The 15280-nt window shown below is 41.7% G+C and overlaps 1 protein-coding gene across 1 annotated transcript in view; it reads left to right on the top strand.

Moving 5' to 3' along the window:
- LOC137639544 (ATP-dependent DNA helicase DDX31-like) overlaps positions 1–15280 on the top strand; it is a 327968-nt gene that overhangs the window by 186915 nt on the left and 125773 nt on the right. The window contains exon 9 of the mRNA XM_068371811.1: positions 12450–12645. Coding sequence (XP_068227912.1) covers positions 12450–12645 — 196 coding nt within the window. The remainder of the gene's footprint in view (positions 1–12449; positions 12646–15280) is intronic.

Below are 15280 nucleotides of genomic sequence, written 5' to 3'. Positions count from 1 at the left end.
TAGTGCCACCGGAACACTGACGGGGATTTCCATCCGGTATATTTAGTAAGATCTGCAAAGTTCATGTGATGGAAAAAATTTATTGAGGTTGCTACCGCCCGTATGTCATGGACGTGAGGGAAAGACTCAGGATTAGCCTGTTTGATAAAATACAAAATCTGTTGTCTGATCCCTTTTAAAGTTATAGTCCCTCCCTGTTCTCTGACGAACAAGGGTCCTGAGGTCTTATAGGAAGTCCTTGATAGAAAGGACTTTAGAGTGGTAACAGGACACAAGGAAGGATCCTGAGGGAGAGGGATAATTTTCCAGGAGGACCATCTGTTCTGAGGGTCTTCATTTTTGGCCAAGAAGACTTTGTCTGGGGAGAGGAGAACTTCTCCTGATGGAAGGAACTCGATGTGGCCTGGATCTCTTGACAAGGCCGCTAATTCCGAAATTCTAGCGCCGGATGCTAAACTCATAAGGAATAGAGTTTTTCTGAGTAGAGGTATATACTCACATGAGTCGTTGATGGTTTCTGACGCCAGTTTGAGGACATCATTGAGAAACCAGGAAACCGAGTTAGGATGAATGGATGGTTTCAGTCTGGCACAAGCTCTTGGAATTGAAGCTAGCAATGAGTCTGTTAGATCTATATTAAACCCGACCAGAAAAATTTTCTTCAAGGCAGACTTAATGGTAGTAATAGTGTTAGCTGCCAAACCTGACTCAAACAAGGTTCTGAAAAAGGTAACCATAAGGTTTAATGTCATAAAGACAACATTAGAATCCTTCAAAAACTTTGCTAGTTTTTTTACCGCTGAGTCATATTGACGAAGAGTGGAGTCTATCTTATCTGATTCTAAGAATAAAGTATTCTGGGGATCTATGTTAGCCCCTTTGTGGGCCGCAAACTTCATGAAGTCCATAAAGTTAGGGCGTTCCGAATGTTTGAGGAAGCGAACACAGTGCGCGTTTGTACTATTTGGGTCAAAGTCGGGTTGGGAATCTGGCGAGGGCGGAGACTCAGTTCCAGTAAAAGAGTAAACCAATTGCTCTTGGGCCAGTTGGGGGCCACCAGGGCTACTTGACCTTTGAAGGTTCGAAGTTTGTCCAGCACCTTCATCAATAGGTTCACCGGTGGGAAAAGATAAATCCTTTCCCAGGTGTTCCAGTTCAGAGACATGGCATCTGTGGCGTAAGCCCGAGGGTCCAGGTTGGGGGCCACATAACATTTCAGTTTGTGGTTGGACTCCGTCGCGAAGAGATCTACCTGGAGGTCCGGTACCTGGGAGAGGATCCACTGAAACGATTTTCGATCTAGTGACCATTCTGATTCCAACGGGGTCGTCCTTGAGAGTACGTCTGCCACAACGTTCCGAACTCCAGCCAGATGGACAGCTGATAGGTGCCATTGGTTTGAGGCTGCTAGGGAAAAGATTGCTACCATCACATGGTTGATGGTGCCTGACTTGGAGCCCCCCCTGTTTAGGCAACGGACTATAACTTCGTTGTCGAGAACTAGTCTCAGGTGTTGCTTCTTGGCCGGGGAAAGACGTTTTAAAGTTAGTAAGACCGCCATGGCTTCTAGGACGTTTATGTGGAACTGTTGGAACATTGTGGACCAAAGGCCCTAAACCTTCCTGTGTTGGGAATAACCTCCCCAACCTGATAGGGAGGCATCCGTGTGGATGACTATCTTTGGAGGAGGGTACCGAAGCGGGACCGATTTCGACAGGCTCTTGGTGGTTGTCCATGGGAGAAGCCTCTTCCGAAGAATGGAAGGAAGACGGGTCTTCTTGTCTCGAAATTTGTTGTTCGCTCTGGAGCGCCAAACCCGGTTTATGTCCTTCAGTTTCGCTTTCAGAAGAAGGTCTGTCACTGAAGCGAATTGTAGGGATCCTAGGATCTTTTCTTGATTCCTTCTGGATGTTATCTTTTCCCCGAGAAAGCGTTTGGTATTCTTCGCAATCTCTATTCTCTTGGACCTGGGAAGACATAGGGTGTGAGAGCGTAGGTCTCACTGTAATCCCAGCCACTGAAACTTGGTCTCCGGTGTTAGGCGGGACTTTCTGAAATTTATTTGGAATCCTAGAGACTGAAGATACTGGATCACTTTGTTTGTCGCTTTGAGACAATCCTCGACGTTGTCTGACCAGATTAGCCAATCGTCCAGATATGCGACGACTTGGACCCCTTGGGTTCGAAGTTCTTGAATGACTGATTCCGCCAGTTTCGTGAAAATTCTGGGCGCGATGTTGAGCCCGAAAGGCATCACTTTGAACGTGTAAGCCTTGTTGCCTAGTCTGAATCCTAGGAATGGGCGGAAATGTCTTGCTATTGGAACGTGATAGTAAGCATCGGTAAGATCGATGGAGGTGGTGACGGCCCCACGGGGAAGTAAGGTCCGTACCTGCGAGACGGTAAGCATGTGAAACTTGTCGCATTGAATGAACAAGTTTAGCAGGGAAAGATCGAGGATGACTCTCCGGCTGTCTGAGTCTTTTTTCGGGACGCTGAATAAGCGACCTTGAAACTTCAGATGTTTTGTTTCTTTGATCGCGTTCTTGCGCAATAGATCCTGGGTAAACAGGGTCAGATCCGGTGCCGGGAGTTGATGGAATTTGTTCGGTGGAGGAGGCCCTTCTATCCAACTCCACCCCAGGCCCTTGGAAATTATGCCGAAGGCCCAGGGACTGAACCTCTAGCGACTCCTGAACGCATAAAGCCTCCCTCCTACCTGAAGAATCTCAGTAGTTGGAGGATTTTCCGCCACGGCCTCCGCGTGATCCATTTCCACGGGAGAAATATCTCCCCTTGCCTCTGTTCTGAAAGGAACCTCTTGAACCAAGGTCCCTGCCTCGCTGGTATCCTTGAGAGGAACCCCGGGACTCATAGGCAGGGTTGTAAGCCGGTGAGGTGAACGAACTCGAAGCCACTTGGCTTTTAGGGACGAGAACATATTCCTCTTGGGGCTGAGGCTTGGAGGTGGAGGGTTGGATGGTCTGAGCAACCGGGACCGGCTGGACTACCTGAAGAGGTTGGCGGAACTGGGCAGAGCTATAAGGACGTAGCCTTTTCCTGCCCCGGGATTGAACATTCGACTGTTCGAACTTCCGTTTGGGAGTGAGACCCCAACGGATCTTGAGGCTCTGGTTCACCCTGGCAGCTTCGCTTAACACCGAGTTGACCATGTCCTCCGGAAACAGGTCCGGACCCGAAGCGGAGGCTTTAATGAGCTTATTCGGCTCATGGCGGATAGTAGCCTCTGATAAAGCATGCCTACGGCGACGTCTTCTGGCTACCAAGAAGTCATAGCAATCCGATAATAAGGATTGTAAGGTGGCCTTTGTCATGACCTTAAAAGCGTGTTCCTCATCAAAGTTGAGGGAAAACATCTCCGCCATCGTCGAGATGTTTAGGCTCCTGCTAAACCTAGACCGGGACTCAAACTCGAGTCGAATTAAGGTTTCGGGAAGTCTTGGAAGTCATTCACTAAATTGCGTCGACGCACAATCAGCAGATAACTTACCAGAGGTAAATGTTGACTGAATGTTAAGCCAACATTCGTTATCTGATGGGAGCAGAAGAGATGTAGGGTCTGTCTCCCGAAGCTGGGGCAAAGGTTTGTCTTCGGCCACTGCTTGAAGAGCTAAGTCCACCATCTTGGTGACGCAAGGAGTAGGGGTCTGCTCGTCCACAAGAAACATAGTGTATGTGCTCTTGTGGGGAGTCAGCATGGTGTTCGTGCAACCCCACTCGTTCAGGGTTCTAACCCAAACAGACTGAGCCTGTTCTTTTGGGAAGATAACGGTCTCCTTAGGGACCTTATCTAGCCGGACAAGAGCTTCTTCCGTTAGCAGGGCGAAGCCTGGGAAGGGGAATTGAAGGCCGGGAGGGAAGAATTCAAAGTCCTCAATGGGCCGGGTTCCAAAGCCTTCAATGGTCAACATCCCGTCAGTGAAAGGGCAGTGGAGCGCCATTTTCCACGGGTTATTTTTAGTGAAAGGCGGGAGTTTTGAGGCGTCCGGGATGAGGAACTGCTGTTGTTGAGGCAGTCCTCCTTCTAAGGTGTCCAGTCTCCTGGTAATGGCAGATAGCATTGAGCTAATCTGTTCTGAGACAACCCTTGACATCATATTAGTGAGAGCCACCGGGTCGAAGTTGGCCGGGGCAACTGAGGAAGTTGGCTGCACTCCCGGGTCCTGAGAAGTAGAGGAGGTGCTAGCTGAGCCACTTGGGGCTCCGGGGAGGGAAGTCTTCTTTGAGTTGGTTGTTTTGGGAAGTGTAGGATTCTTGCGAGTCCTAACTAAGGGTCTCTTCTGAGACTTAACCTTGGGAGGAACTGGGTGTGATCTTGGGGTAGATTCATGGTTCTCATCAAAACCTAGAAAGGAAGAAGTATTAGATGCCGAAGAAAAAGAAGGGCTAAGAAGAGGGATCTTAGCGCCGGACCCACCTGCCTCACCTACCTCCTTACCTGTCTCCGGTTCGTCCAAAACCATGGGTTCCAAGTCCAAATTCAAAGCTGCAACATTGTCCTCAATGGGGTCGGGGTCGACACCGAGGTCAGTATCCTGATCGAGAGCAAGGTCCAGGGTTGCTGTAATGTCGGCCATAATAGGGGCTGCCACTTCTTTAGGCACTGCTGCAGAAGATTTTGCGTTAGGATAGATCAGGTTGCAGTAATCTTCAGAAAGGATGTAAGGCTTCTTGGCCTTAACGTTACGGGCGAAGCCGCCTACCCAAACTTTCAAGGTGGCTCTTGCTGTGGTCTTTGCCGCTTGAGAACTCTGAAAGAACGGGGATAAGGTTAGCAAACCCGGGAGACAGAGCTGAGAAATGATAACCAAAGGTTCATTATATAAGGCAAGAGGAATGTAAGTAGACAAAATGACCTATAGAGGACTCACTGATTCCGAAGAGAGGGTGGAGACAAGGTCGTAACAGACAAGGCAGTTGTCGGGGTCGCAACTATCAGGTCATCCATTTGAATCCCACAGTCGACGTGAGATCTACAGACCTCATGTCCGCAGGGCTGTTGAAGGACGGCCGCGCAGGCTGTCATCCGACAGCGGACCACCTGTAAAAAGGAATAGTCTATGAACACCTTCTTAATATCTCTAGAAGGGACCCCGGAGGATCCTGACCTTGAAATTAAAGCAAAATGCCTAGTCTTAGACTAAGCATGCAGAGAACCTTAGACTATTCCAAGAGGAACCCCGGGAGAGCCGGGGATGAGAAAAGGATGTATAAATAAGGGGTTAAATAGTAAAAAAATAATAGTCCCGGGCTGGGAACAGAAATACTTAAAGTAAACTTAAAATAAACTTAAAGTTACATCCTTAATACATATAATAAAAAACTCCCATTATTATGATCTTATACATTAACGTCCGTGAGAGTATAGGGTTCCCGTAGGGAGAGTAGGAATCATAAACTGTGTCAGTGTCATCAGATCCGGCAGTATTATAAGCCCGGAGGTCCCAATGTCTGATGACGGGAGGGTACGGTGGGAGAATGCTGGGGGAGCCAAGGGATCCACCAACGAGACTACCGGGTGTACCGGGATGAAGGGAATGATTCGTGTAGAATGCTATGATTGTAGGTTAATAATATGTCACGAACGAAAATGGCAGGAGGTACCGTATGATGGGGACACTCCTAACATATAGATAAGGTCTCATTCCTAATTCCATTAAGCTAAAAGCAAAAGCCATACCAAGAAGGCGTTAGGTATACTGCCCGATTACATGGATAGGGGCACGTGATACAGTCCCCGGCGGTCCCGACCTTCCCCCTCCCCCGACTGATGGCCAATCGAGACGACGGGAGGGGGGGGGGACGAGAACCGCCCGGGATGAATGAGACTATGTAACACCCCGTGAGATAATCTCGGTCCTCAATATGTCGGAATGTTGAGGGAAGACTGACGAACAAGCATGCTTGGCCTGTATTGTCATAGCCAACAACCATCGAGTAAGAGGAGAGACGTGCTCTGGGAGGGGTGGGGGGGGGGTTACAGGGGAATCACGTGGATAGGTGGTGGTAGGCAGGGCTACCAACTGGAGATCCCCTCAACACAACATGGAAAATCCCAAAAATATGATCATAACGGAGTTTGACAATAAAAACAATATGAACTGTTATAAATACTTAAAAGTAAATAATGAATAAAAGCGTAATCACGTAAAAAAGACTAGGCATGCAAAGTTAATATGGCAAGAGAGGGACTCGAGCGAGTGGCAAGGGAGGGAGCATGACGCCATCTTGGAAGATGGAAAACAGGGGTACCAACCTTACTACTGAAGCGGGTAGATACCGAACAGTAACACAAATAAAGAGCACGCGAGAGTCCCACTCGAACCAAAACGTAAAACTATGTAGTGAAAATAAAACTAATAGTCATTTATAACATCAAAGTGAAATGCTCCTAGAAAAAACAGCAAAACAGTTCCCCGCGGGAACGCTATCCACTATATGCACGAAGGCAGGCATGCCAACATAACTGAAGCCTTAATGATACGTAACACTGATACCATAGTATAATGATAATGATACACTAAGTTGAAAGCATATAATCGGTGTAAAGGTAAAACTCTCCTAAAAAGTTCGAACGAATAACAATGATGAAAGCAATAACGAACGAACTAGCGAGAAAGGGCAGGACCGTGGAACCATGATCGGTTAGAACGGGAACGCTATTCACTATAAATCACTTCTGAATTAATAAAACAAAGGCTATACTGCCCATTCACGCTTAAAACTCATGGATAAAGTACTTAACTTCGATGGAGTAACTTGGGATTCCGCCATCGATGCGTAGAAAAGGAAAAGTAATCCAAAAAACACCGAGGTAAACACAACCAACTTATCGTAACTGGTGCTAAAAAGGAGTGCTGGGCAAGCGTGGGTAGAGTTAGTAGTACTAGTCTGCGCGGCAGGGGAGGTTGATCCGCACCTCACTATTGAGGGATTTTGAAGAGGAGATATCTAAATGGTACGAGACCTCTGGTCATATTACGCCCTAGATTATACCGACACCAATAGGTGAGCGAGCTAGTTTAACCTAGCATTCCTATGCATTTTTTCTCTGGTAATATTTTAGCAGTTATATTCCTTAGAAATGGTGCTTTAGGAGCATTTCACTGGCCGGCACAGGTTGAGCCCAGAAATCTATATTTTGATTAACAAGGAATTTATTATGCAGTGTGTAACAAAGGCCTTTAATTGTTATAGAATAAATATCGAGACTAATTTATATTTCTTTTAGTTTTACTGTAGTGGGATTCATCTTCATGGAATATGTCGTCGTGAATTTAACTTATCAGGAAATTTACCAAGTGGAATTTACTGGTCACCAATGTTATGCTACTTTTATAGAGATTGTAATCTCTTGTCACTTGACAACTCAGCTGATTCTCTTGCAATAAATACATATATTTTCATCTGAGCGTAAGAAAAAACTGCAAACCCATTCACATCATGTTCATGGATTCTCTTCATCTGGAAAGTAAGAAAAAAAAAGGCTCAGAGAGAGAATTGAAATTTTTTGTAATGATACATTTCAAACTGTAAATACTTAATTTCTCTCTCTGATCATCAACAACTGAGGCTACACTGGGAAACATAATAAAACACTCCCTATCGATCCTCTTATGCCAGACCAGCAATCTCTTTTGAACCCGTCAATCTTATCTTAAAAAAATTGAATAATTCCTGCCCTCTAGCGGTAAATTAAGCTGAATCAGAAGCAAAACTATGGTACTCAAATAGGCCAACTTAACAACCCACTTTAAAGGTTTAAAGGCTGCTCATGAATGGCAGAAGTAAGGATCAGTGACATTGCCCTATCAAGCAGGATAAGGCCCTAGAGACTGACCATGTATTCATATGATCAGCACCCAAGCCCCCTCTCCACCCAAGCTAGAACCAAGGAGGGCCAGGCAGTGGCTGCTGATGACTCAGCAGATAGACCAATAGGCTCCCCCCAATCCCCCATCCTCAGCTCACAAGGATAGTGAGATTGCAGCAACCAGAGCAATTAACGAGTTTGAGTGGGACTCGAACCCCAGTGTGGTATTCACCACACATGGACGTTACCACATCGGCCACCACAATCCCTAGTATCTTGGAACATATTTGCACTGTCAGGTTTTCTGTTTCAAAGATGTTAGTAACTCATTGCCATAGTTCAAGAATAAGTGTTAAGCACCATACACATTATGATTCATGATGTGAGCAGTGTTGAATGGATGCACTGAAAAATGACTTTTTCAACAGACAATTGCAATACCAACGAGTTGATAGGCCATTCAAAGTGAGAGGATGCCCGCACGGCTCAACTCCGGCGCCAGTGACTAAAAGTTCACTGCCTACTATAGTCTCATTAAGTGGACAAGGACCAACACTTCATTAATTTTAATGATAATTTATTTTTGATAATACAGTGGTACCTCTACATACGAATTTAATCCGTTCCACAACCGACTTCGGATGTAGAAAATGTTCGGATGTAGAAACGAATTTTCCCTTAAGAATACATTGAAATAGGATTAATCTGTGGTTGAGCCCAAAAACCTATGATATCTCCTTAATAAATTACTACACATAATTACACATGACAATATGCACTCTAAATTAGATAATAGACATGTAAAAAAGAATAATTATCAAGAAATAATAAATAAGAAACGGGTTTTTAGCGTCACTTTACCTTAGAAAGTCCAGCGCAGGTGTTGGTCTTGCTACGCAGAGAGGAGATGGACGGGCGGCGAGGAGGTAGAGAGGTTGACTACGATAAACGTACACTACCGTAACTTATTCTAACTTACACTAAGTGAACTTTAACCTAACTTAGCTTATTTATTTTTTTTATTTTTATATTTTATATTTTTTTTTACATTTTCTTTTTTTCTTTTTGATGATTAATTTTAATCACTTTCGCTCTACACTTAAAATTGATTGAATTTTTTTCTCTTCAATCTTTGCCGTTTTCTTTGTTTCACTTTCTTTCGCTTCACTCTTTGCCGTTTTCTTTGAACCACTTCCTTCCTCTTCATCACGAGTTCGCTTCGTAGTTTTTTTAAAGAAGCTATCGATAGAAAGTTGCTTGGTACAGCTTTTCAGAATGTTTCGAAAATAAATTAGGGAAACATCATCAAACTGCGCAACTACACGACAAACCTGCAATTTCTTTGGATGGTATTTGTCGATGAAGTCGACCACGTCTTGATATTTTCCTAACACCTCTTTTATTTGCGCCGAACCTAACACATGTTCTACCTCCTCGATCCCTTCCTTGTCATCACTCATGTGCTCAGACATAGCATAGAGTTCCTTGAGCTCCTCTGTAGTAAGTTCGTCGTGATGTTCTTTTGCAAGTTCACTCACGCTCATGCTTTTCAATAATTCCTTGCTTTACTTCTAAAGAAAGCATTTCCTTATTCCTTTTCTCACCACTACCACTACCACTTGCAAAACTAAGCCTTTTAGGACCCATGATTTACGTAAAATACCGTTAAAGGATGAACGTAAAAAATCACGATTAAAACACAGTTAATAGCAGAACGCACAGGGCACAACCACACGAAGCCGACGAGAACAGAGGAATGTCCCAAGCCACGCTAATTGAGGGTCCCTCCGAGGTAGAAATGCTGCCTTCTATCGGCGGAAATAAAAAATACATCCGGCGCTATGAGTACCATCTACGTGCACGGGTATTGTTTACTTCGGATGTCGAAAAAAAATTTGGGTGTAGAGTAGGAACGTGTTCGAATTGTACTTCGCGTGTCGAAAAATTCGGATACAACTGGTACGACAAAAATTGCTTACATCGTGTGTCGAAATAAAATTCGGGTGTAGAGTCGAAAAAGTGCTCGAATTTTACTTCGGATGTTGGAAAATTCGGATGTAGATACATTCGTGTGTAGAGGTTCCACTGTAGTAATGATTTTAATGATATTAGCAGTAGAGTCTCCTGGTAGAATAAATCATCGGCATACATCCTCTCTCAATAAAAGCTGAACTGCAACTAGGCAGCTAGCGCAAAAACAAGTGAGCAGTGTTGCAGTACAGTTTAACCAAGTAATTTTTATCAACTCCACTACTGCACCACGAGGCTGATACATGAATCATACTGTGTATTGGGCTTTAAATAAAACCTTACTTCGCGACAGCCATCGCACACCTGTGTGGAATAGCAATATTGCTCCATAAATTTACATGGCAGTGTTAACAAATCTGAATTGAGTACAACGGCCTTTACAAAATTCACACATTTTATTGGTAAATAGCAATTCTTCCATAAAATCTTACATAAACGATTAAAACTGTGTTATATGCAACAACAGTAGATTTGTCAATTTTTAGGGCAAATTACAAAGAATAGTCACACTCAGTACATTTCATTATTTTTTTAGTAATATTTACTTCTTTGAAATAGAATTATGTAAGGTTAGACAGACATTGTTTTTATTTTTCTTAGGTTATGAATAAGATAATAGGTATCAAGTAAAGCAATTTTGCATACCAGCAAATTATACACCAACGACCAACACCGGTCCAAGGACCATAGGTTGTGAACCACTGTTAGAGCGCATGTATTTAGATTTAGTATTGAAAAGACTCCAATAGTAAGGCTAATTTTCTGGAATTTGGATGTGGTTTTACAGTATTTAAAAGATCCAAATTTCAACTACAGTAATTGAAAAATCTAACTTCAAGATATCATGACTGAAGCACTTTGTTTTGGCATTAGCTTCAGCTAAGCTCATAAGTAAATCACAACTGTTTTTTGTCAAAGTAGGCTTTGGGGAATGCAGGACGATTTTGTCTCTTTTAACTTCCTTTAGAGCCAAAAATGATATGTCTAAGGATTTGCCTTAATTTTTTCACACTAACAGGATTATCTTCCATTTTATTTTCCATATATCCATTAAGATTGGCCTTTCTTTCCCACTGAAATGGTTTCACCTTTTTTTTTATGTGTTGCTTGACTAATCAGGTAATCACTTCAGATACTGTATTTGTATTTTACATTGACAAAATGTTTCTTCCACTCTCATTACAATTACATTACCCGGTAGCTGAAATTTTCCTCAGTATTTCCTTAGAATATTTATCAACAACCTCTTCTCTAAAACTGGATAAAAGTATTTCAGCTGAAAACAGGTTTTTATGTCCAGTAAAAGCCTTGCAGTCTTATTAGGACAAAACTACAGGCACCATCGCTGTGACATGGTACATGATCTAATTAATTCTGAGTTCAGTCAGTTTATAACTTATCTGCAATTATGTGGGGTTTTATTTATCAGTCAATTTGTAATCAATCAAAAGTATCATTTGGATAAAGAAAATATAACGTAGAGACAATCTACAGTCCAGTACAGTATTTTGAGTAGAGACAATCTACAGTCCAGTACAGTATTTTAAGTAGAGACAATCTACAGTTCAGTATTTTAAATATATTTAGGATATAATCTGGAGTCTCATATTTCAAATGATATTCTAAGATGGTCTGTTGAAAGTAATCTAGACGAGGTTAGTAAATCTTAACCATGGTACCTTAAGTTCACTTAAAATTATCCCATCTCTTAACTTCACCTGTGTCTTGCCTCTAATAGAGTGTGGAATTTACCAATATGAACATCAGGGGAAGTTCATAAAAATAAACAATTTTGATAAAAAAAGGAATGTTACTCTATTAACCATCCTTCTCAACTTCAAAACTGAAGGGACTAAGTATCTGGCACAACAGTTTTGGGCTTCTTACCACATTATTAGAATATTGCATTTCTTCATTAAGGGCATGTATTTATTGAATTGAATGAAAATGGTAAAATTAAATTGTGCAAATTCTACGGGTAAGAGTCGATTAAAGCGTGCTTCTAGAGAAGAAGCAACATGAAAACCAGCATTGAAATAAGAAATTTTATTGTTAAAATTCTGTTTAGTCTGTTCTCTGCTGGGTAATGCAGCATTAGTAAATCCCTTATTATTATTGTGACAACTTGAAAGTATAGTCCTCTTCTCTGTCCTGACAGTAATACTGGTTGCACCACTGGAAGCAGCCAGAGGGGTTTCTGGATTTGTTAGCACATGGATAAGTTTTCTAAAAGTCCTGTTGAATGGGCAAAGCTTTTTTGCTAACCCCTATAGCATAATTTTACCCATAACCTTAGCCTCTTTAACCAATTTGCCAGGCTAGCATCAAGCAAAACCTCATAAAGAGGAAGTTTCTAATGAAGGCAAGTGAGATTTTCAATAACCCAAGTAAAAAGTCCTCTGAAGATTTTGTGTTGTAGATTTTTTAAATGCAACTCATTACGTTATAGACAAAACGGGGAATGCTTCAAACTACCATCACAGGGACTTGAAAATGGATGTATAATTAGCCTGGTATAATATATTGAATTCAAAATAATGTTTTTATATTATTGATTTCTTAACAAATGTTTGATTTTTTAAAGATACTGGAGTGACAACAAGCCAAAGAAAGAAGAAAAATCATCTCTCACTAGGCGAGCAGAAAGAGTCTTAGCTGGTTATGAAGATGAAAGTGAGGACGATAGTAGCACTGATGATGAGGATGATGTTGAAGAAGAGGTTGATGAACATGAGGGTGCTATATCTTTCCAAAAGTTACATGGAAATATGACACAAGAGGTAAAGATAACCATCTTATTTTACATATTTAGTCTTAAGAAAAATGAATTTTCATGTACAGAAGGTTCTCGGTTGACAACGGAAATCTGTTCCTACTCCATAGGGTAACTTGAATCTTGAAGTAAGTAAAAACCCATCTAAATACAGTACTTTACATAAGCACTGAAGTTACTTACCTATGCTAATGCGATACTGTATATCAAAGTCATTAAACTAGAACATGAAAACATATTTTATGATATGAAAACATTACTAGGGCTAAAAATTTGAGGATATAAATATACTGTAAATGGATATATTGAAACTGTAAAAAAGAAAATAATACAAATATTTACTCCTACATTTGGCTTTCTTACTGGAAAGGGTGGAAATACAGGTTTAATGGGAGGAGATAGTTGGAGAGGAAGGAGAACTTGCAGAAATTGCTTGAGATTTTAGGAAAAGTCAGTCCGGTGAATCTTCAAAAGGTGTTGGAAAACTAGGGCAGATGAGTCTGGAGAACCTACAGAAGGTGCTGAAGATACTGGGCTGGTAATTCAGAAATGACTAATAGAGCTGTAGTAGATAAAGAACCTTCGAAGGTAGAGGGTATAATATCTATTGCAGGACACTTTACATTCTTGAAGAAGTGTTTACAGTTTTTTTGCTCCAATCTGCCTGTACCATACCAGCAAATACATGATCCCTTGGTAGATCTTATTGTACTGTACCTCTCTGTGTTGGAGTGCTCAACATCAAGCTTTGCCAACCCTTGCTGTATTAGTGCAAAACCTTGTGTCATGTTCTTGGTTGTCAATTTCTTGGTGGGTATGTCTTTCTCTTCCTCTTAATTATCTGCTTCTCAAGTTGAATGAGGTTCTCAGCAGATAGCTCCTCTCCGTTAGATGCCAGTTGCTCTGTGACATCATTAGATCATTAGAATCCACATCCAAATGAAGCGTCCTACTCAGGTCAACAGCTCTGTTATTGGTGACAGAGTCAATTGTCTCCTCAAAGCAAAGATAATCATTCACAAACTGGGAACAGTTATTTCCGCAAACCATTCAAGTTTGTCTGCTTCACTTGAGCATAAGAATTAGCAATGCTTTTACAGTTGAAAGAATGACGTAGGACTTGTAAAAGCCCTTCAGAGTCACGTAATGGTTGTTCTCTGGTGCCCAAGGCCAAAATTTCAGTGGTATTCTATGGAAGGTAAACCACATTGATATTTGCATTAGTCACCCAAGCTTACAGTGGAAAAGGTATTGGCCATCCCTAACAATACTATTAAAGGCAAACCCTTGGATGATTAGTACTGCTCCACATCAGGTGCAGAAAAGTGAATAAATCAATTTTTTGATACTTGAAGAGTCACTCATGCCTTCATGTTGGATCTCCAGATGAAAGGCAGGTGACTCTTTTAAATGCCCTAGCATGCCCTTGAATTCTCAGCCTGAAATATCAGCCACAGCTTGTAGTCACCAGTAGCTTTACCCTCCAAGAGGCAAAGTTAGTCTCATCACTAAATTTATGGCCTGGTGCTGTCTTCTCCTTAGCTTTGTAAGCACAATTTAGCATATGGTTCAAATATAAACCCATAGCCTCTTTAGCATGGTAAACTCTCCCTCCTTAATTATATTAACCAACACATTAGGATTACCATTTGTTGCTTTTTCATCACATTAGCAGCTTCACCTTGAACATTATTGTTATGATAATTTGTGCACCCCTTTGCTCCATAAACCAACCCCTGCTGGCCACATTCACTTCATTTTCACCTCCTTCCCCTTTATTGTTTTTCATTATGGCAAGCTATCTTCTTGCTTTTGGTACAATGATCCCTGAGGCTTACTGCTATATGTCGTTGGCTGTGGTCTTCCAGACAAAGAACTAATAATCTCTATCTTTATAATGGAACCACTATGCAGCTTTGTAATCTGTCGATTTACATAAAAGCATATCCCCGGGTGTGATCAGGAATACGCTTTTTATCCTTGCTATTTGTGGTGACAACCGATTGAACGTAATTTGTAGGATTGTCCCCTTTTCTGCTTGTTTCACAATCTTTTAACTTCTCATACTTGGTGATGGCTTTCTTTTTCTTTGGTACACTGCTATCTTCGTTCTCCTTACACTTGGGAGCCACGTTGAGGGAAAAAAATGATCAGAAAAGCGCAGACAAAATGTCAGTCCAAACTAGTTTATGCACAAACACAGAGACAGCAACAATATAGAACTGCATAGCATCAGCAACTGAGGGATGCACAAATGCTTCTTTTTTTGTTGTGGCACCACGTTACTCTGTTTTATTTCACCACCAAAACGAGATGTTGGTCTTACCCATTTACGTGAACTAGTCCTGCTGTTCGTAATAATGACGCAAGGATCAAAGATTGAAACACATTTTCTTAATAGTTTATGGGAGATGCATCTTATCATGAAAACGTTATGAGGTCGTCATAACCTGAAAACCCACTGTATCTGTTAATATCCACTTTGAACCATTTTGTATAAAGGTTTTTCTGACTCCTTTAAGTCTGCTAGTTCCCAACATTCAATGATTGCTTAAAGTTACTGGATGTAAGATATTTCTTTATGTGGAGACACCATGTTTTCTTTTAATGTGAAAATATCTTTTTGTAATTTTCAACTATTT

Source organism: Palaemon carinicauda, chromosome 4, assembly GCF_036898095.1.
Source record: "Palaemon carinicauda isolate YSFRI2023 chromosome 4, ASM3689809v2, whole genome shotgun sequence".
NCBI lineage: Eukaryota > Metazoa > Arthropoda > Malacostraca > Decapoda > Palaemonidae > Palaemon > Palaemon carinicauda.
This window is presented reverse-complemented; position numbering and strand designations above follow the sequence as displayed.